The sequence below is a fragment of the Schistocerca gregaria genome, chromosome 2 (genome assembly GCF_023897955.1).
Source record: "Schistocerca gregaria isolate iqSchGreg1 chromosome 2, iqSchGreg1.2, whole genome shotgun sequence".
Classification (NCBI taxonomy): Eukaryota; Metazoa; Arthropoda; class Insecta; order Orthoptera; family Acrididae; genus Schistocerca; species Schistocerca gregaria.
This window is the reverse complement of record NC_064921.1, coordinates 920,141,414-920,163,807: the sequence shown is the minus strand read 5'-3', so window position 1 is coordinate 920,163,807 and position 22,394 is coordinate 920,141,414. Positions and strand designations below refer to the sequence as shown.

Here is a 22,394-nt window from a genome sequence, read left to right as displayed (position 1 = left end):
CAGTTCGGAAGGAATGGAAATTGTCTTTTAAGAAGGCTTCTAGTGGCACTTTATCCGCTTTTTTAAATAAAATTATTTTGCATTTGTTTCTGATGGATTTGGAAGAAATGGTATTGAGCCTAGCTACAATGACCTTGTGATCACTAATCCCTGTATCAGTCATGATGCTCTCTATCAGCTCTGGATTGTTTGTGGCTAAGAGGTCAAGTGTGTTTTCACAACCATTTACAATTCGCGTGGGTTCGTGGACTAACTGCTCGAAATAATTTTCGGAGAAAGCATTTAGGACAATCTCTGAAGATGTTTTCTGCCTACCACCGGTTTTGAACAAGTATTTTTGCCAACATACCGAGGGTAGGTTGAAGTCCCCACCAACTATAACCGTATGAGTGGGGTATTTATTTGTTACGAGACTCAAACTTTCTCTGAACTGTTCCGCAACTGTATCATCGGAGTCTGGGGGTCAGTAGAAGGAGCCAATTATTAACTTAATTCGGCTGTTAAGTATAACCTCCACCCATACCAATTCGCACGGAGTATCTACTTCGACTTCTACAAGATAAACCACTACTGACAGACACAAACACTCCATCACCAATTCTGCCTAATCTATCTTTCCTGAACACCATCTGAGACTTCGTAAAAATTTCTGCAGAACTTATTGCAGGCTTTAGCCAGCTTTCTGTACCTATAACGATATCAGCTTCTGTGCTTTCTATTAGCGCTTGAAGCTCAGTGACTTTTCCAGCGCAACTACAACAATTTACAACTATAATTCCGACTGTTCCTTGATCCAAGCACGTCCTGTATTTGCCATGCACCCTTTGACATTGCAGCCCACCCCGTACTTTCCCGAGGCCTTCTAACCTAAAAAAAAAATGCCCAGTCCACGCCACACAGCCTCCGCTACCCGTGTAGCCGCCAGCTGAGTGTAGTGAACTCCTGACCTATTCAGCGGAACCTGAAACCCCACCACCCTATGGCGCAAGTCAAGGAATCTGCAGCCAACACGGTCGCAAAACCGTCTGAGCCTCTGATTCAGACCCTCCACCCGGCTCTGCACCAAAGGTCCGCAGTCGGTTCTGTCGACGATGCTGCAGATGGTGAGCTCTGCCTTCATCTCGTAAGCAAGACCGGCAGCCTTCACCAAATCAGATAGCCGCTGGAATCCAGAGAGAATTTCCTCAGATCCAAAGCGACACATGCCATTAGTGCCGACATGTGCCACCACCTGCAGCTGCCTGCACCCTGTGCTCTTCATGGCATCCGGAAGGACCCTTTCCACATCAGGAATGACTCCTCCGGGAATGCACACGGAGTGCACACTGGATTTCTTCCCCTCCTTAGCCGCCGTATTCCTAAGGGGGCCCATTACGCACCTAACATTGGAGCTTCCAACTACCAGTAAGCCCACTCTCTGCGATTGCCCGGACCTTGCAGGCTGAGAATGATCCTCTGAAACAGGGCAGGCAGCTGCATCTGGCTCAGCCAGAGACAGTGCCTGAAACCGGTTTGTCAGACGCACCGGGGAGGCTTTCTGATCAGCCTCCGGGGACGCCTTTCGCTGCCTGCCACACCTTGGAACGACCTACCAATCAACCACAGGCGAGGGCTCAGCCCCACTGTGGGCAGCAACCGGGGCAACCACAGCGGCAGACCGATCTGGGGACAGACGGGACGAGGTTGACATCCCCGTGATACCCAAGTCCGGCTCCCTACAGTGGTGCCCATTGGCAACAGCCTCAAGCTGCGAGACCAAAGTCAGCGCCGATTGCAGCTGTGAGCGAAGGGATGCCAAGTCAGCCCTCATCCGAACACAGCAATTGCAGTCCCCGTCCATTCTAATCGATATTGAATAACAGTTACTGAAACACGAGTCCGTGCCTAGATAACACAAGAAAAACACGCAAAGAATGTATCAACTAACCTGTACAAATGCCTAACGACTGCGCTACAGTCTGCTGAATTTACGATTACAGTAACTAAAACTCGAAATTGCACCTCCTATACGAAACTCACACGCAATTTAAGTAAGAATCTACCAAGTAAACACTAAAGCGCGATGCTACAACTGTCAAATACTATAATACGCCTGAAATATGAATTAAACAATAAAAGTACCCAAAAACAGGCAAAGAAATTAATTAAACTATCTAGCAAATAAGTAAGCTAGGGTTATACGACTTGCTGCTGCAGCTGCTTATCCAACGGCGGCAGGGAGCTCACTGGCTGTGACCAACCGACACTGGCTGTTCAAAACAAAAACAGAAGACAGACGACTACGCGAATTTACACTATTCAGGTACTAAGGCGCAATGCTACAACCCTCAAATACTATAATACACCCGAAATATATGAATTAAACAATGCAAGTACCCAATAACAAGCAAGGAAATTAATTAAACTATCTAACAAATAAGTAAGCTAGGGGTATACGACTTGCTGCTGGCAGCTGCTTATCCAACGGCGGCAGGGAGCACACTGTCTTTATGTTACCAATTTGTCATACATCCTTGTCAACAGATAAATCATCTAACTAGTAATGAATCATTTACTGATGTATTTATTTTTTTTACTTTCTAAATAAATAAACAACACTGACAATAATTATTACCACGATAATCATTATATCATTTCCTCGCCAAGTGTTCTGTACATACATTAACAACATACCAGCAGTTAATCTGTGCATTTGCCATACCACCAGTACAGTGAAGCAAGCCAGGCCCTGAGACCACAAGGCAAACACCTGGTCGACCAGTGAGGAAGCCAACAGCTTGAGCTGCATAGCAAGCTGCTTGTTCATTTCTCATGCCAACATAGTGCAATCCTGCCTGCTGTAGGCTCATGCTCAGCTCCACAACAGGGATGCCAACGATTCCAAAAACATATTGCACTCCCTGCAACAAAGTTATGTCCTCTGGTGACCCACAGTTATAAAGACAACATTGAGGTCACATCAAGAAAACTGGTTAAACTTTCTATTGTCAAAATAAATACACAAATTTTCTTAGAGAATGGCAATTGAAAGTGCAGACTGAAATTTCTGGTATGAATAATATATTTCATTTTCATGGATGATGTGACAAAGTAAAAACAGAAAATAATTATGACAGTTTATGTATAAAAGAAACAAAGCATTCAGAGATATGCATCCTTATTTTTCCCAGAATAATGAATGATCCATCACTTAGTTATTGGACAAGCAGCCACAACACCACCATATTCTCGATTTATATTTCGTACATATGTTTTTTGGTCTCTCCCTCCCCCTTCCTCCCTCTCTCTCTCAAATGGGGAGAGAGAGAGGGAGGAGGAGGAGGAGGAGGAGGAGGAGGGGAGGGAGGGAGAGAGAGAGAGAGAGAGAGAGAGAGAGAGAGAGAGAGAGAGAGAGTGAGTGTGTGTGTGTGTGTGTGTGTGTGTGTGTGTGTCCAGGATCCCTGTATCAATTTCAAACAGTGGATTTCATAAGTATGTGCATAGTGGGGTTTATAACATGCTAGCTTCAGGAGGAGCAGAGGTATGGGCAGAAAACGAGATTTTTTCAGCCGCTGGCATCTAAGCTGCACTGTATGACAGGCAGATTGTGTGGGAATAGTATCAGCCTGTCTTAGAGCCCTGCTTTGCAATGCAGCCTACACATCAGGGGCAAAATACAGTTTTCCAGCTACAGCTTGTAGGCTGCCGTGTACAACATGCATGTTGTGTGGGAGTTGTATCAGACTGCTGTATCGTTGTCCTTTACAAGGGATGCATTACATGACCTAGCACAAGGTTGGGGGGAGGAGATGGATAGTGACAGGGGGGAGGTGATGAATAGAGAGAGGGGGTGGAGGATGAGGTGGACAGAGAAAAGACGAAGGGGGCTATGGATAGAGGGAGGGCAGGAGTTTATGGACAGAGGGGGCAAGAGGATGTGGCTGGACAGACGGCAGAGGTGACAGACCCAAAGAGAGAAAGGAGGAGACGGAAAGACAGAGTGGGAAGGAGGAGCCAAATATATAGAGTTGGGAAGATGAGGTGAGCAAAGAGATGCAAGGGAGGAAAGGGTGGACACTGAGAGGGAGGGGGATAAAATGCCTGCAACATATGTGTTGAATGCATATCCGAGTGAAGCTGTAGGAAAAGAGGCTATTATAATCAATCTAGATGTAATTACCACAATTAATCAGTCTGAGTAGCTTACTGTTACTCATATTTTTTTTATTGATATATTTGGCAGACACAGCCAACAGTGGTTGCTTCTGCCTGTTAATGCATAACTTCACTCATTCCATATTCCTGAAAGGTTTCCTTTTTGATTGGAGTAGTGGTGGTAGAACATAATACCTGAATGAATGAATCTTCCCTTCTTTATCTGTCACAAAATTCATATTACAGCCACCGGCTAGCACACATTCCATTTCACTGAGTACCCATCTCTACAACTGTTCACATTTGGCAACTACAACTACATCAGCAGCAAACCATTTCACATTAATACTTTCTATCCATGACAAATTATTTCCAAACTGACATAGTATTTATTTCCGTCATCGCCACCCTCTACATTTCAGAGCAGCACTTACCTCAATTGTTTGTTGGGCATAATTCAATCTCTGTCTTCCCCTACAATTATTCCCCTCTACTACTCTCTCTAGTACCATGGAAGTTATTCACCTGTATCTTAAGACATGTCCTGCCCCTCTGTCTTGTCAAAGTTTTCCTCGGAGATTCTGTGCAGGGCCTCCTCGCTTCTTATCTTATCAGTCCACCCAATTTTTAGCATCCTTCTGGATGTAATACCACTTCTCAAACACTTTGAACCCATTCTTTCCTGGTTTCCCCATTGACCATGAAAAGTACTATACATTGCTACACTGTGCCTCAGATATATATACATAAATATTCTCAATGTAAATAAAACAGAAAGAAACTTCCACATGGGAAAAATATATTAAAAATAAAGATTCCAAGACTTACCAAGCGGGAAAGCGCCGGCAGACAGGCACATGAACAAAACACACAAACACACACACAGAATTACAAGCTTTCGCAACTGGCAGTTGCTTCGTCAGGAAGGAAGGAAGGAGAGGGAAAAATGAAAGGGTGTGGGTTTTAAGGGAGAGGGTAAGGAGTCATTCCAATCCCGGGAGCGGAAAGACTTCCCTTAGGGGAAAAAAAGGACAGGTGTACACTCGCACACACACACACACACATATCCATCCGCACATACACAGACACAAGCAGACATATGTCTGCTTGTGTCTGTGTATGTGCGGATGGATATGTGTGTGTGTGTGTGTGCGAGTGTACACCTGTCCTTTTTTTCCCCTAAGGGAAGTCTTTCCGCTCCCGGGATTGGAATGACTCCTTACCCTCTCCCTTAAAACCCACACCCTTTCATTTTTCCCTCTCCTTCCTTCCTTCCTGACGAAGCAACTGCCAGTTGCGAAAGCTTGTAATTCTGTGTGTGTGTTTGTGTGTTTTGTTCATGTGCCTGTCTGCCGGCGCTTTCCCGCTTCATAAATATTCTCAGAAATTCCTTGCTCAAATTAAGGCCCACGTTTAATACTAGTAAATTTCTTTTCGTGGTGAATGGCCTCTTTAGCTGTAGTCTCTCTCTTATATCCCCCTTGCTTCATCTGGCAAGCTTAATTTACTTCCAAGGTAGCAGAATTCATTTACTTCGTCACTGCGTGGTCCACAATAAAGTATTTGACTGTTTCCTGAAAACTGTCTTAAATGATTGATTATGTGATTTCATGTTCCTTTTTTCCTCTTGAACTTCAGTATTCTTTTATAAAAATGGAAATAAAATTCAGATAATTTGAAAGCCTGCTAAAACTCTCCATTCCGTCCGTGATGACGCTGGCTAGCTCGTTGCTCCTCCTGTCATAATGTTAATTCAGAGTGTGTCTTGTCTTGGATGTTACTTTTCAGAAAATGGGTTACAAATGGTGTGTAGTAGTGTACTGTACAAATATATCTACAAAAACTTCAGAAAATTGGTTTTGAGTTTCCAGACAATGAGAAGATGTGCAAAATGTGGTTGCACTGTACCAGCATATTGCCATTATGGCAGAAAACAAGCTCACTAACTTAATAAGAAATGCGTTGCACTGTGGAGTTAACATTAACTTACCTCCAAGATATGCTCTCTCACTGCTGCAATAAAGGATAGTGTCATTCAAGAAAATTAAAATCCTAGTGAAAATTGTCATTTTACCCAAATACACCTCAATTATTCACTAGCTTAGCTGTTAAAGTGGTACATTGTTGAATTTTAAAGATGATGTCCATTGACCGCCGGTTCAAATCTAACCCAGAAGAACATTTTAACTTATTTGTATAATGACTTGACAGTCCTCTCATATCAAAACCAAATCATAATTACAAAACTTCACCGCTCCAATCAGAAACTGAATATTATTGTGTTTTCCTTGCCATTTACATGTCCTTACATTTTCAATCATTGTTAACTCACACCACATTCAAAAAGATGTCTATCTAGTTAAGATGACCACACAACTTTTACTTTTTTAGAAACAATGTTTTTATCTTCGTACTGTCAAGCTATGACCCATATTGTTTAACCTTTTTCAGTTTCATCATCTTACATCAAGATGAAGTAAATCTGCTTCAGACACTAACTTTAGTTTACACTAACAAACATCAGAGCCCTTACATTTGTGTCACCTGCATGTTGTACATGCTTTATATTTCTCTCCATACGGAATCTCATCAAATCAGTTCTTGCTTACACTATTTTTGTATTTTGTGTAAAATTTTCAAAATATATAATCCTTCCAGGTTTGGAGCAAGTGATTTTTTTACCTGTAGTCAGATGTGCTAACCATTCCACCACTGAATGCCTGTTTGATACAGTATCTCTGCTAAGTGTCTTCTACAGACGAAATCAGCAGCAAGTTTAGCCAAGAATAATTTTATTGTGCTTTGAGTCGTAGCTCAAGACACGCAGCCGACAATCTAGTAATAATATATGGATTGATACCCAAAAGTTGTACAATTCCTTAGTTTTGAGAGAGTTTAATGATGTTGCAGGGAGCAGGGGAAAGAATGTCCATCATTGCACATATTGCTGCTCTAAACGGGTGGAGCATAAACACATCAACTTTTACAAGGTTTCCACTATCAGCGTTCACAAAATTCCTTTCTACTGTTACTTAAAAGTTGTGATTGCATTTTCCGACACTAAATAGCTAAACTATCTGCAGAAAAACTACCCCGTAACTTCAGCCACTGTATAACACTGTCTTACTCCTAGTCTGTGATGTCACCAAAGCTTCAGCCAATAACAGAGCATTTTCAATCACATGATCAGATCTTGATATTTAATTATTTTTTATCTTTAATTACACAAAAACTACATATTTTGTGAGAATATAGACTGTAAATGCTATTTAAATGTTATAATCAATTAGAATAACACCACTTTGAATCACTTTTAAGATAGGAAAATAGCCTATTGTAATGCTAAGTTTATTGCTCATCTCATTTCTGCCACTCCTCAGTACTTACACCTTTCTTTGGTTTACCTAAATTCAATATTATGTGCTCATTAGACTACATTCCATTCAACAGGTCCAGTAATTCTCCTTCACTTTCACTGAGAATATCAATGTCATCAGTGTCTTATAGCTGACCTGTCAATAGCCTCCTCTCTGGCAACTGCAGAGCACATGAGGAGTCGTAGCTTAGTTACCACAGCGCGTGCAACATGCAGCATTGGTCCCATGGTTGCAGACCACACTTCTCAAGTTACTGTGATGAAATTAAAAATGTTTGCCACACAAGTTGTACATTTCATTTCAGTGTTCATGGCTCATTATTATACAATTTTCAAGCTCGTGTGTCATTTTAGAATCAACCGCATCAGGATGGCTACAGAACAATAATGTGGACTGGACTGATTCTAATTAAAAGTTCCAAGTGAAAGAAACACTTATGGTTTGACTATCTGGTTATCACAAGTGTAGGTACTTTCTTGTTTTGGATATCATACACCGGCGTTTATACACATCCATCTCACAATTTGATCATGTGCACGCTCATGTAATGCACAAAGTAATTGTTTAGTGCTAACTGGAAGAACTGTGGTTTTTATCAATTTATAAAGCCCCTTACAAACAGTGGGTTTTATGTGTGTTCTGTGCTGTGCATACTTGAATTGGATGATATTATTTCAACAATAACTTGAGTAAGTCATAACAGATCGCACACTTGGAATGCAAATACCAATATGTCAGTTGTGGAATAATGTTAATTGTGAACAGTACAGCTCAACGTTGTATGTGTGTGTGTGTGTGTGTGTGTGTGTGTGTGTGTGTGTGTTAAACAGAACATACTGAATTCTGCTACATCAAGTTGGCATTGTTTGTGTAAGTGGCTCCACACATTGTTAGATAATAATTATTGCAGGACTCATTGAAACAGGCAGTGCAAGAAGCAGAAGAGCAACTACCACGGAAAAACAGGTAGATTGGGTTTAGGCATGTGGTCATTAAATATCCAGCTCCTGTTCCTTGGTTTATGGGGTACTTGTTCAGAAAATATACACCACATTTTCCCCGGGCATGTTACATGGTGATGTGCATTCTAGGACTTGTGCTCTTCGGTGATAAGGCGCCAATTATTTAAACTGAAACTGTGTAAAATTTTATATGAATAGCGGGTGTATTTCAGATTGTTGTGTGATGTCAGACAGTGTGTGCACAGAGCAGACAATGAGTTTACATTACTGCAATCCCACTTAACTACTACGTAGTGCACTGCAGAGAACCTTTGTTGGAGAGTAAGTCTACTACTGTATTCTACTTCACCTATGTGGGTGGCATCTAGAAGCAAAACAAACAACTACATTGCTGCGTTTCGCCATACGGCCTGCAGGTACTGATGCATTAAGCTGGTGCAAGGTCAGAGCCGCATTACGTAATGCTGCGATCCCTCTAACAATGACGACCTTGTTTAGACAGTTTCAGTAAAACGCAAATAATGACAATCTAGTATACTGGAGGCAACTTATAACACTGGTATTATATCTTGACATTTGTCAATCAGTGAGCACAGAAATGTAAATGCTGTTGCCCAGTCTCTAAATAGTAGCACACACTAATTTTTTAACACAGTACTAAATCAGAACTGAATATGTTATGTACATATAAGTACATTCATGTTTCATTTGATCCTACACTGAAGTGCTAAAGAAACTGGTATAGGCATGCATGTTCAAGTACAGAGATATGTAAACGGCCAGAATACAGCACCCAGGTGGAAATGCCTATAGAAGACAACAAGTGTCTCGTGCAGTCATTTGATCTGTTACTGCAGGTTATCAAGATGTAAGTTAGTTTGAATGTGGTGTTACAGTCGGCACACGAGCAATGGGACACAGCATCTCCGAGGTAGTGATGAATTGGCTACTTTCCTTATGGCCATTTCATGAGTATACCGTAAATATCAGGAATCTGGTAAAACATCAAATCTCTACCATTGCTGCAGCCAGAAAAAGATCCTGGAAGAATGGGACCAACAATGACTGAAGAGAAATGTTCAACACAACAGAAGTGCAATGCTTCTGCAAACTGCAGCAGATTTCAATGCTGGGCCACCAACAAATGTCAGCGAGCAAACATTCAATGAAACATCATCAATATGCACTTTTGCATCTTTTTTTGTGGTTTTAGGGCGCACAACTTCAATGGTCATTAGCGCCCTGACTAATTTAGGAATGTACCGTGAGGCACAAGGTTAAAACAGCAACTAAAAGGGACAACATTATAAAAGACGTATTAACAGACATAGGATTAAAAAACTACAGCATAATCAAACGTCCTTAGACAGGTGTGTCAAGTTGATAAAACGAAGAACGCGAGCAGCAGCTCCTGGGTCATCTGCTAAAATGGCATCCAGAGTACATGGCAGGCCAAGATCAAGACCCAGTGTAGTAAAATCCGGACAGGACGTTATAATGTGGCGGACCGTCAGCAATTGCCCACATGGACAGAACGGCGCCGGCCGCAGCTGTCAGCAGATGGCGATGGCTGAACTGGCAGTGTCCAATTCATAGCCGGCCCAAAACGACCTCCTCTTGCCGAGAAGGACGTGAGGAGGACGTCCATGCTACGGGAAGAGGTTTCAAGGCCCGAAGCTTGTTGTCCCTATGTGCAGCCCAATCAGAATGCCACAGCGATAAAATGCACCGACAAATGATCGTGATACAATCTGATGAAGGGACACAACAAGAAGCTGTCCGAGGCTGGAGGACCGCAGTCTTGGCCGCGGCATCTGTAGCTTCGTTCCCAGGGATACCCACATGGCCAGGAACCCACATAAAGCTAACTGGAGACCCGTCGTCCACCAGCTGCTGAAGAGAGCGTTGGATCCGGTGCACAAAAGGGTGAACTGGATACGGATCACTGAGGCTCTGGATGGCGCTCAGAGAATCGGAGCAGATGACATAAGCAGAATGTCGGTGGCGGCAGACGTAAAGAACAGCCTGGTAGAGGGCAAAGAGCTCAGCTGTGAAGACCGAACAATGGCCATGTAGCCGGTATTTGAAACTTTGTGCACCGACAATAAAAGAACATCTGACCCCGTCATTGGTCTTAGAGCCATCTGTACAAATGAAGGTCATATTAATGAACTTTGAACGAAGTTCGACAAAACGGGAGTGGTATACAGAGCCGGCGGTAACCTCCTTTGGGAGCGAGCGGAGGTCAGGTGAACGCGAACCTGAACCTGGAGCCAAGGTGGCGTGTGGCTCTCGCCCACTCTAAAGGTTGCAGGGAGTGAAAAATCAAGGTGTTGAAGGAGGTGACGAAAGCGAACTCCAGGGGGTAGCAGGGCAGAGACATACAACCCGTATTGACGGTCGAGAGAGTCGTCAAAAAAGGAACGATACGATGGGTGGTCGGGCATTGACAGAAGCCGACAGGCGTAACGACAAAGCAGCATATCGCGCCGGTAGGTGAGTGGCAATTCACCGGCTTCAGCATGAAGACTCTCGATGGGACTAGTATAAAACACTCTGATCGCAAGTCGTATATCCCAATGTTGTATGGAGTTGAGGCGGCGTAAGATGGTTGGCCGTGCAGAGGAGTATACAAAGCACCCATAATCCAGCTTGGAGCGGACGATCGACCAATATGGGCGAAGTAGGACAGTTCGATCCACTCCCCACGGAGTGCCACTGAGAACACAGAGGACATTTAGAGAACGGGTACAACGGGCAGCCAAATATGACGCATGTGGAGACCAACTAAGTTTCCTGTCAAATGTAAGACCTCAAATTTTGTTGTCTCCACGAATGGGAGAGCAACGGGGCCAAGTCGTAAGGACGGTGGGAGAAACTCTTTGTAGTGCCAGAAGTTAATACAGACTGTTTTCTCGGCAGAAAAACGGAAGCCATTGGCGACACTCCAGGAGTAAAGACGGTCAAGAGAACGCTGAAGAGAGCGCTCCAGAAAACATGTACGCTGTGCGCTGCAATAGATGGTAAAATCGTCCACGAAAAGGGAGCCTGATACATCATCTGGGAGGCAATCCATTATCCTTCGCTATGGCGAAGAGAGTGACGCTCAAAACGGAGCCCTTTGGCACCCCATTTTCCTGGCGAAAGGTGTCTGACAGGACAGAGCCCACACGTACCCTGAACTGTCGATCCATTAAAAAGGAATGAATAAAAAGGAGGCGACCGCGAAAGCCCCATGTATGCATGGTGCAGAGAATGAGCGCCCTCAAACAGGTGTCGTAAGCCTTCAAATCAAAGAACACAGCCGCGGTCGGGCGCTTCCGCAAGAAGTTATTCATAATGAAGGTCGACAGGGTAACCAGATGGTCAACAGCACAGCGGCGCCTACGAAATCCACATTGTACATTGGTAAGTAGGCGTCGAGATTCGAGCAGCCAAACCAACCGAGAGTTAACCATTCGCTCCATCACCTTACAGACACAGCTGGTAAGCAAGTGCTTGTCCTTCCCCGGCTTAGGAATCGGTACAACAATAGACTCGCGCCAGCAGGCGGGAACATGTCCCTCAATCCAGATGCGATTGTAAGTACGAAGAAGGAAACCTTTACCCGCAGGAGAAAGGTTCTTCAGCATCTGAATATGAATAGAATCAGGCCCCGGAGCGGAGGACCGTGACCGTCAAGTGCATTTTCGAGTTCCCGCATGGTGAATGGGGCATTGTAGTTTCCACAATTCGAGGAGTGGAAATTAGGTGGCCGAGCCTCCTCTGCCTGTTTTCGGGGGAGGAAGGCAGGGGGTTAATGAGTGGAGCTCGAAACCTCTGCGAAAAAGTGGCCGAAGGCATTGGAGACATCCTCCGGGGCCACAAGGACGTCATTCGCGACCGTCAAGCCAGAAACTGGTGAGTGGACCTTAGTGCCAGATAGCCGGCGCAGGCTACCCCATACAACAGAAGAAGGAGTAAAACTGTTGAAGGTGCTGGTGAAAGCAGCCCAGCTGGCTTTCTTGCTTTCTTTAAAAATACGACGACACTGCGCACGTAATCGTTTGTAATTGATACAATTCGCCACTGTAGGGTGGCGTTTAAAGGTGCGTAAAGCACATCGACGAGCACGTAAGGCATCTCTACATGCTGCGGTCCACCAGGGGACTGGTACGCAGCGTGGAGAAGAAGTAGTGTGAGGGATGGAATATTCAGCAGCAGTGATAATGACTTCCGTGAGGTGTGCGGCCTGACTATCGCAGCTTGTGAAGGTTTGATCCTGAAAGGTCGCCCTGGAAGTGAAGAGCCCCCAGTCTGCTTTGGAGATGTTCCAACTAGTTGAGCACGGAGAGGGGGTATGATGCAGGAGATGGATAACACACGGGAAGTGGTCGCTCGAATATGTATCAGAAAGCGCATACCACTCAAACCGGCGTGCAAGTTGGGTAGTACATACAGAGAGGTCTAAATGGGAATAAGTGTGAGAGGTGTCTGAAAGGAAAGTAGGGGCACCAGTATTGAGTCAGACAAGATTGAGCTTGTTGAAAATGTCTGCTAACAGGGAGCCCCTCGGACAGGATGCTGGAGAGCCCCAAAGAGGATGCTGAGCATTGAAGTCTCCAGTTAACAAAAATGGTGCAGGGAGCTGAGCAATAATTTGCAGCATGTCTGCCCTGGTAACGGCAGACGACGATGGAGTGTAAACGGTACAGATGGAAAATGTAAAATTGGGGAGAGTAATGCAGACGGCAACTGCCTGCAGGCCAGTGTGCAATGTGATGGGATCATAGTAGACCAGCAACATAACCCCTCCATGAGCCGGAATACCTGCCACAGGGATTAAGTCAAAACGCTCAGAGATGTAGTGTGCCTAGGCAATTTGATCGCATGGGCGTAGCTTCGTTTCCTGGAGGGCTACGACGAGCGGACGGTGCGAGCGGAGCAGCAATTTCAAGTCCTCTTGATTGGAACCAATGCTGCGAATATTCCAGTGAATAAGTGCCATCGTGAGAAGAAGAAGATGCAAGAAGGGGTCATCTAGAAGGCCGCTGAGGGCCCAGCTTCGAGCGAGCACTGCCGCCGCTAGCAGGAGGCGGACAGTCATCGTCCATTTGTTCTATAGGTTCATCGGCCATCTTGTGAAGATGGCCGGAAGTGGGAGCTTCCTCCGCTGGTGAACGGCCAGATGTTCGGCTACCAGCGGTGCGGCCAGGGGAAACGGATGAGGGCCTGGGGCGGCAACCGCTGGGGGGCGCATGAGGAGAAATGCGCCGTGGCGGGGAAAGAGAACTGTGCTTCCTATGAGCCTTCTTGGAAGGCCGTTTTGTGGAAGGATTGGTCGATGGCTGAGGGTTCGAGGTACGTAGAAGGTCTGCACGAGACGGTTCTTTCTTGAAGGCCCGTGCTTCTGACTTCTGGGTCTTCGTCCTGGCAGAAGCTGATAAAAGTGCTTGTGTCGGAGGGGCAACGGGAGGAAGAGGAGACGTCGACCGGGCGATCTTAGCACTGGCCGAACGGACGACCGTAGTGCTCAAGGTCAGATCGCATGTCTGCGTCGCCACCTCCCTGGTAGTCCGAGGAGAGGCGAGGACAGTACTGTACTTCCCCGCTGGGAGCAACGTGGGCTTCCTGCTAGCGAATAGCTTGTGAGCAGCCGAGGTGGAGACTTTCTCTTTGACCCGAATTTCTTGGATACAGCGTTCTTCCTTGTAGACGGGACAGTCGTGGGAGGACGCTGCATGGTCACCGTGACAGTTCACACAATGAAGAGATGGAGGTGGACAGTCACCCTCATGGGCATCCCTGCCATAAGTCACACATGTAGCCGCATTGGAACAAGAATGGCGAGTGTGATTGAAATGCTGACACTGGTAGCAGCGCATAGGTGTCGGGACATAGGGGCGAACAGAAATAACCTCGTAGCCCGCCTTGATGCGTGATGGCAGCTGAACACTATCAAAGGTCAAGAAAAGTGTGTGGGTGGGTACAAGGTCATTGTTGACCTTTTTCATGACCCTATGGACAGCCGTCACACCCTGCTCAGTGAGGAAAGACTGAATCTCCTCGTCAGTCAATCCGTCGAGTGATCTATTATACACCACTCCACTAGACGAATTCAAAGTGCGGTGAGCCTCCACCCGGACAGGGAACGTGTACAGGAGTGTGGCCCGAGGCAGCTTTTGTGCCTGAAAGGTGCTCTCAGTTTCTAGTAACAAGGTACCATTACACAACCTGGTACAAGACGTGACAGATCCGGCTATGGCATCTACGCCCTTCTGGATAACGAAAGGATTGACAGAGGAAAAATCCTTTCCGTCCTCAGATCGAGAAACTACGAGGAACTGTGGGGCAGGCGGTAGTACTTTTGTCACTGGTGGCTGGTCAAGTTTCCGTTTGTGAGCAGAAGTCGAGAGAGAAGAAGAAGAGAAATCCATTGCGGAGGAATCCCCCATGATTGCCAGCGTCTCCGATGGCACGCTCCTTCCTTGTGGGGACCCTCGCAGAGGGCACTCCCGCCTTAGGTGATTGTTCACACCTCAGGTCACACCTCCCGAGAAATGGACGGAGGGACCAATCGGCATGGTCGGAAGGTGTCAGCTCAGGCAATCACTCCTCTCTGGGCCTGGCCTTTACCAGGGGGTACGTGCGTGCCTTACTTGTCTACCCAGGGCGGGGAATTAAGCGTTACCCCGTCACCGGCTACGCGTGCGAACGCGTGGGTCAGCCTTCAGGCACGCACAGGCAGGAAGGAAGAAGAGGAAAAAGAAAGGAGAGAGGGAAAGAAAGGACATACTGTCTCAAACGCCGAAGCGGAGACCAGAGAAGGAGAAGCAGGCAAGGAGAAGAAGGCAAGGAGAAGAAGGCAAGGAGAAGAAGGCAAGGAGAAGAAGGCAAGGAGAAGAAGGCAAGGAGAAGAAGGCAAGGAGAAGAAGGCAAGGAGAAGAAGGCAAGGAGAAGAAGGCAAGGAGAAGAAGGCAAGGAGAAGAAAGCAGGGAGAAGAAAGCAGGGAGAAGAAAGCAGGGAGAAGAAGGCAAGGAGAAGAGTAAGTAAGACAATGAGATGGAGAAGAACAAAGAAAGGAACCAACCAAAGGAAGGAAGAAACCAGAAGAAGTGAAAAACCAAAATGAACGCAAATATAGGTCGTGAAACCGTCCGTCTCTGGATGCAGGCGCTAACTACCCCCTTGAGTGGGAGGGACTCCTTTTAGTCGCCTCTTACGACAGGCAGGAATACCTCGGGCCTATTCTAAGCCCCGGACCCACAGGGGGGTCTTTTGGAGCTGAAGGCCCTCTGGTGTAGCCTTGTGACTGCATGACACAAAGTTTTACACTTCGCCTGGTCCCATCAACACCAACACTGGACTGTTGGTGAATGGAAACATGTTGACTGGTCGGACAAGTCTCATTTCAAATTTTATCGAGCAGATGGACACGCACAGGTATGGAGACCACCTCATGAATCGATGGACCCTGCTTGTATAGGTACTGTTATGGTGTGGGGCCTGTGCAGTTGGAGTGATATGGGACACCCGATATGTCTAGATATGACTGACAGGTGACATGAATGTAAGCATCCTGTCTGATCACCTACATCCATTCATGTGCATTGTGCATTCCGATGGACTTTGGCAATTCCAGCAGGACAATGTCGCACCTCACACATCCAGGACTAGTACAGAATGGCTCCAGGAACCCTCTTCTGAGTTTAAATGCTTCCATTGTTCACCAAACTCCCCAGAAAAGAACATTATTGAGCATATCGGTGATGCCTTGCAATGCGCTGTTCAGAAGAGATCTCCACCCCCTCATACTCTTATGGATTTATGGAGAGCTCTGCAGGCTTCATGGTATGAATTTCCTCCAGCACTACTTCAGACATTAGTCTGAGTCCATGCCACATCATGTTTCGGCACTTCTGTGTGCTCACAGGGGCCCTACACAATATTAGGCAGGTGTGCCAGTTTCTTGGCTCTTCAGTGTATGTATGTATGTATGTATGTATGTATGTATGGCATGCTATTCAGCAAAAAATTTGGCATTTAAGAGATACGACATTACAAACTGACCTATTTTCTGTTTTGTACACTGTGTAATAGGATTACTGTGATTTGGTTTTCCAGTTGTATTTTCTTTTCTTGCTCGTGTGACTTATTTTAGTTCAAAATGTCAGGCAATGAGACCAATGCACCCATGATGGTCAGGGACATAGATAAAGATTTTTCAGGTGAAAATGATCAGATAGGGACAAAACGTGAAGCAGACAGTAGTGAGATGTTGAAAGATTCTGGTGTAGGGAACTGTAGTTTGTCAGTAGACATGGGAAGTCCAGATGCTGAATTGTCACCTATCCTGAATACACCCAGATGAGAAGACTGCAGGGCTGTGTCTTACTTGTTCACAACATTTATGGAAATACTGAAGAAGGGATATGAGGAGAATGCTAAGAAAACAGAAGAGAATAGTAAGCAAATGACACAGAATCTTAAAGAAGATGGGTGATGAGTGTAATCAAAAGATACACACACCCATAGCTCATTAAATCAACAGGTCAAACATTAATCAAAAAGTTTTGAAGGTGCCACCATCCAAGGCACTCAAGCCATTGCACCAAACTGAGTTCTGATCAGTCACTACCTAGAAGGCACTCATAAACTGCAACCAATTTATCTGTTCACCACAAGACCCTCAAACAGTCAGCTCCATCTGGTGATAGTTCTATCAGCCACCACAGCTGGTGCTGACACCTGGTACTATGTTCCTCTTCCGCAAAACAGAGTGCAGATGGACATCATTCTGCTGACCACAAATAAATGGAGACATACCACACAAGCTCACAAGTTGCAGTCCATCAGTTCTAATCCAACATCATCAACTGACACAGATCAATAGCTGCCACTGTTATAGCCAGATGCTATAAATGAGTGATCATCATACAATAAATGCCATGTGTCAAGTGTCTGTAATCCTTTTTCTAGCTAGAGAAAAACAAACAAACAAACACACACACACGAGTGATCATCATACAATAAATGCCATGTGTCAAGTGTCTGTAATCCTTTTTCTAGCTAGAGAACAACAAACAAACAAACAAACACACACACACACACACACACACACACACACACACACACACACACACACAAGCACGACACTAGATGATGCCAACTGGCCAACTGGAAGCACTGTGCCAGTGCTGCATTTCAGTATGTGGACTAGGTTACACACACACACAAGCACGGTGGACTAGGTTACACACACACACAAGCACGCCACTAGATGATGCCAACTGGCCAACTGGAAGCACTGTGCCAGTGCTGCATTTCAGTATGTGGACTAGGTTAAGGGGGATTGTATTGTGTGGGGTGGGTAGAGGAAGAGAGTGATGGGAAGCAGGGAGAGTAGCTGGGTGGCTGGCTAGTAGCTCAGAGAGAGGCAGCTGTTTTGCCAGCTAGGAATGAGGGGAGGGAGGTGTGACAAGTGCACAGGCTAGGCATATGATGCACATTTGGTGGGGAGTGGTGCATGCTGAAGGTAACATGGGGACATGAATTGGGAGGGGTGTCAATACTGAGGAAGGAGCAACTGTTAGGTGGAGAGTGTGGAGCCACTGGATTACCAGAGATTGAGGTACCAGGAGGATTATGGGAGGAAAGGATGTGTTGCAAGAATAATTCCCATCTGTGTAGTTCAGAGAAGCTGGTGGTGCAGGGAAGAATCCAGATGGCCCAGATTGTGAAGCAGCCATTGAAATTGAGCATGCTATGCTCAGCTGCATGTCGTGCCAACAGGTGGTCAGCTTTGCTCTTGGCATCACTTTGGCTGTGGCCATTCATCCAGGTGGAAAAGCTGGTTGGTAATTATAACACCATAGAAAGCTGCACAGTGTTCGCAGCAGAGTTAGTGCATGACATGGCTGCTTTCACAGGTGACCCGAGCCTCTGACAGTGCAGGATAAACCTGCAACAAGACTGGGGTAGCCAGTACTGTGTGGGTGGGTTGGGCAGGTCTTGAACCTTGGGCGTCCACTATGATATGATTCCTGTGGCACAAGAAGTTGGAAGTGCATGTGACATATATACTGACTATGATGTGTAGGTTGTGTGGAAGACATAACACCACTTTAGGAAGGGTGGGAAGGATCCTGGGTAAATGACTCTCATTTCAGGTCATGATCATAGATAATCAAAGCCCTGGTGAAGGATATGGTTCAGTTGTTCCAATCCAGGTTATACTGGTTGACAAGGAGCAGTCCTCTGCAGCTGATTCTTGGGGATGGTATTGTTGAGCTCATGAAAAGCTTGAAACATCACAGAACACATGAAATTTTGATTTTTTTGCAAAATTGTTTTTCTAAACACACTCTGTAAACAACCTGGATGTGCAGTTTTTGAGCCACATTGTTTCAGCAGTAACAAATTGCACATTTTGGCGGCACAACTGAATGACATCTTCAGGTGCAGAAAACACACTTCGGCTCATGCAACACATAAAAAGACAATACTTGTATGAGTGTAGACCCTTCAAATATACCAATGCTGCAATTTATGGAATATGTAGTGACAATCAATTGTGTCAGGGTGAGACTCATTCATTCATTCATTCATTCATTCATTCATTCATTGCATTCATTCATTCACTCACAAATCATGTTCTGAAAATCCCATCATGAAGGAGGGCCTTAGGGGCTGTGGAACATGTATTCCTGAAACCAGAATTCCTGATTAATGCAAGCAATCACCTTAACCATTATGCTATATGAGCTTGCCTCCAGGCCTAGCTCTATCACTGCACTGATGTTTTCACCTACAGTTTCTGCCACTGCTATAATCAAGGAATTAATGGATTGATAGGAACAAAATCAATGACACGAAGTATTATCAGTACAAAACACTGTGATAAGCTGAACCTGCTATGTAATAAATGTAAAGTGACAACTGAAGATTTATGCCAAAGACTGACTCAAAACCCCGATTTCCTGATTCTGTGAACAGTCACCTTAATCATTAGATTAACTGGGGACACCTCCAAATATGATTCAAATTGATGTTATGAGGTTCTTCAAGTGTTCCTGACAGACAGATTATCTTCCACCATTCACTGTGCATGTATTAGTGACATCAACGCTAGCTCTTACAATACTTCAGCTGTGAATCTTACAGCCATTTTCAAGGCAAATCGGCATCCAAGTTCTAATTATCTCAGAGTGCCTATTTACAAGACAATATAAGTTTAAATCACCTGGTTTTAGCTTATCAATAGACATGCCTGAATTGCTGACTTTGCTTGAAGACAAGTGTAGGGGTCATACCTGAAATGTCACAAGAGGAAGTGTTATTACTCCTGATGCATGGCCAAAAAATTATGGAACATGGCACTAATATTGCCATCTATGATTTCTGAATAACACCACCCTAGGTTCTTCCACAAGGTATGTAAGGGTGGTAGCACTATGGGCCAGAGTTGGAGGAGGACCATGGCTTGCTCTGCTACAACGGATATTTTTGAATGAAATAGATAGGTTGATGTTCGTCCTCGAAATTGAGAGAAGACAAAGGCACCCAGGTTAATACCATGTTCCTTGATTTTCAGATGGCATTTGATATAGTTCCACATTGCCATTTAGTGAACAAAGTACAAGCTTACCAAGTATTAGTAGATTTATGATTTAGTAAGCATTCATCTTACACTTGTAGCCATGTTTTCATTGCATGAATTACGCTCTCACCATCTTCAAAGGATGCCCAAGAAAGAGAATCCTTAAGCAGCCCAAACAGATGGAGGTCTGAGGGCAGAGTAGCTGTGACTGAACGTCTTGAAATATGGCAGATTATAGAGCTCAGATTCTACATTTCCTGACACTAACTCTCTCTACACATTGTCCAACAGTATTACTATCAACTGCATCATTAACATACACTGCACACAAAAGTTTATGAATGTTCAACTCGGGGGTTTTTCCCGCAACCAAGACTTCAATTACAGCACATTGCTTGTAATGAGTGCCCTGCAGAGATGCCATTTTGATGGTTCACTACAGCTCTAATATCTGTTGAACTTGTTCATAGCTTTGCGGACATGGAGAAGAATACCAAATATGAAGCATCAAAGAGAGCATTTTCCTACATTCATTAACAGCAGTAAAATAAATAAATAAAACATTCTGGGGCATTATTTACTGCATCACCCCCATATAAAAAGGATACAGTGGATAATGTTGGAAGCTCTATAGAGCTTTATGTGGGCAATGCTGCTGTCTATTAGAAGGTTACAATGCCAGAAATTCCAAATGACTTGCAGAGCACCAATGATAGGTACATGGATTAGCAGTTGAACCTGAACGTAGAAAAATTTAAAATATTGCATGTAAATAAGCATAAGAGATTCATTAGCGTTTCATTAGACAATCAGTGAAAATCCACTGGAAACAATAACAACAGTAAAATATCTAGAAGTAACCACCTGAGGCCATCTAAAGCAGAAAGACTGCTAAAAAAAAAAGAAGAAGAAGAAGAAGAAGAGTAGGAACACTGAATGCCAGGCTGAGATTCAATGGTAGGAACTTAAGGAAATGTAATTCAACCATGCAAAAAGTGGCTTGCGAAACACTCGTTTGACCTATTCTTGAATACTGCTCATCAGTCAGGTACTCTGGAGATCCAATGAAGAGTAGCAGGTTCCATCAGGGATTGTTTAGTAAGTGTAAGAGTTATACTGATAAATGTTGATAGTCAAAAACTGTACATTTGAAGGTGAGCTATATAATATACTATTACCTCCAACACCTCAAAAAAAAAAAGATAGAGTTAATACAGAAGTTTATCTCGCACACCTTTTATGACTGAAACAAAGGAGATGGAAAGGAGGACAGTATTACCAGAGGTAGCCTCTTGCAGAGTATAGATGTAGATATACAACCATTAGGCTAAGTACACCTCAAGGACAGACTCAAAATTTCATTGTGACTGATGTTTCCAAATATACTGTGGGAGAACCTCCAGTAGGGGTGTTTTTCAAAACACTGAGTGAGGTCGGAGGTGTGCTGAGGCAACCTAATGGTTAATGTGACTGACCACAATAAGAAAGAAATCCAGCTTCTAATCCGAGTCTGGCATAAATTTTCAAATTATTAACATAACCAAGAAAACATCAGCTTGCAAGTACATCTGTTCCCCAATCATACTGTTGACACTGGAGAATACTCTATGATAGAGAGAGAGAGAGAGAGAGAGAGAGAGAGAGAGAGAGAGAGAACATAATTTCTGGTCATGTGAATACAAGGTTATAAATACACAATCAAATAGGGGTAATGCAGGAGTAGGTCTTATGATGAATAAGAAAATAGGGATCTGGATAAGCTGCTATGAACAGCACAGTGAATAAATTACCACAGCCAAGACAGACATAAACAGGACAAGTTTATATGACTACTAGCTCTGCATATCATGAAGAGATGGAAACAATTTACAAAGAAAGAAATTATTCAAACAGTTAAGAGGAAAATTTAACTGTGATGGGGAACTGGAATTTGATAGCAGGAAAAGGGAGAAAAGGAAAAGTAGCAGGATAACATGGATTAGGGGAAAAAAGGAATGAGATTAAAGCCATCTGGCAGAATTTTTCATAGAGCGTAACTTAACTGTAGCAAAGACTTGATGTATGAAAAATGAATGAAGGTTACGTGCATAGAAGAGACTGGGAGACACCAGAAGGGGTCACACTGATTGTATAATGGTAAGACAGATTTTGAAATGAGATTTTAAACTTCCCAACATTTCCTTGGGCAGATGAAAACTTTACCATAATTTATCAGTTATGAACTGCAGATTAAAAGTGAAGAACATGGGATTTAAAGGAGATTCGACCTTGGTAAACTGAATGAATCAGAGGTTGTTGATAGTTTCAAAAAGAGTATTAGACAATGACTGACAAACAGAGGAA

General features: G+C 44.4%; 1 protein-coding gene across 1 annotated transcript in view; it reads right to left on the bottom strand.

Moving 5' to 3' along the window:
- The window catches only part of LOC126335352 (2-hydroxyacyl-CoA lyase 1), a 118,793-nt gene that overhangs the window by 79,825 nt on the left and 16,574 nt on the right, over positions 1-22,394 (bottom strand). The window contains exon 2 of the mRNA XM_049998538.1: positions 2,674-2,900. Coding sequence (XP_049854495.1) covers positions 2,674-2,900 — 227 coding nt within the window. The remainder of the gene's footprint in view (positions 1-2,673; positions 2,901-22,394) is intronic.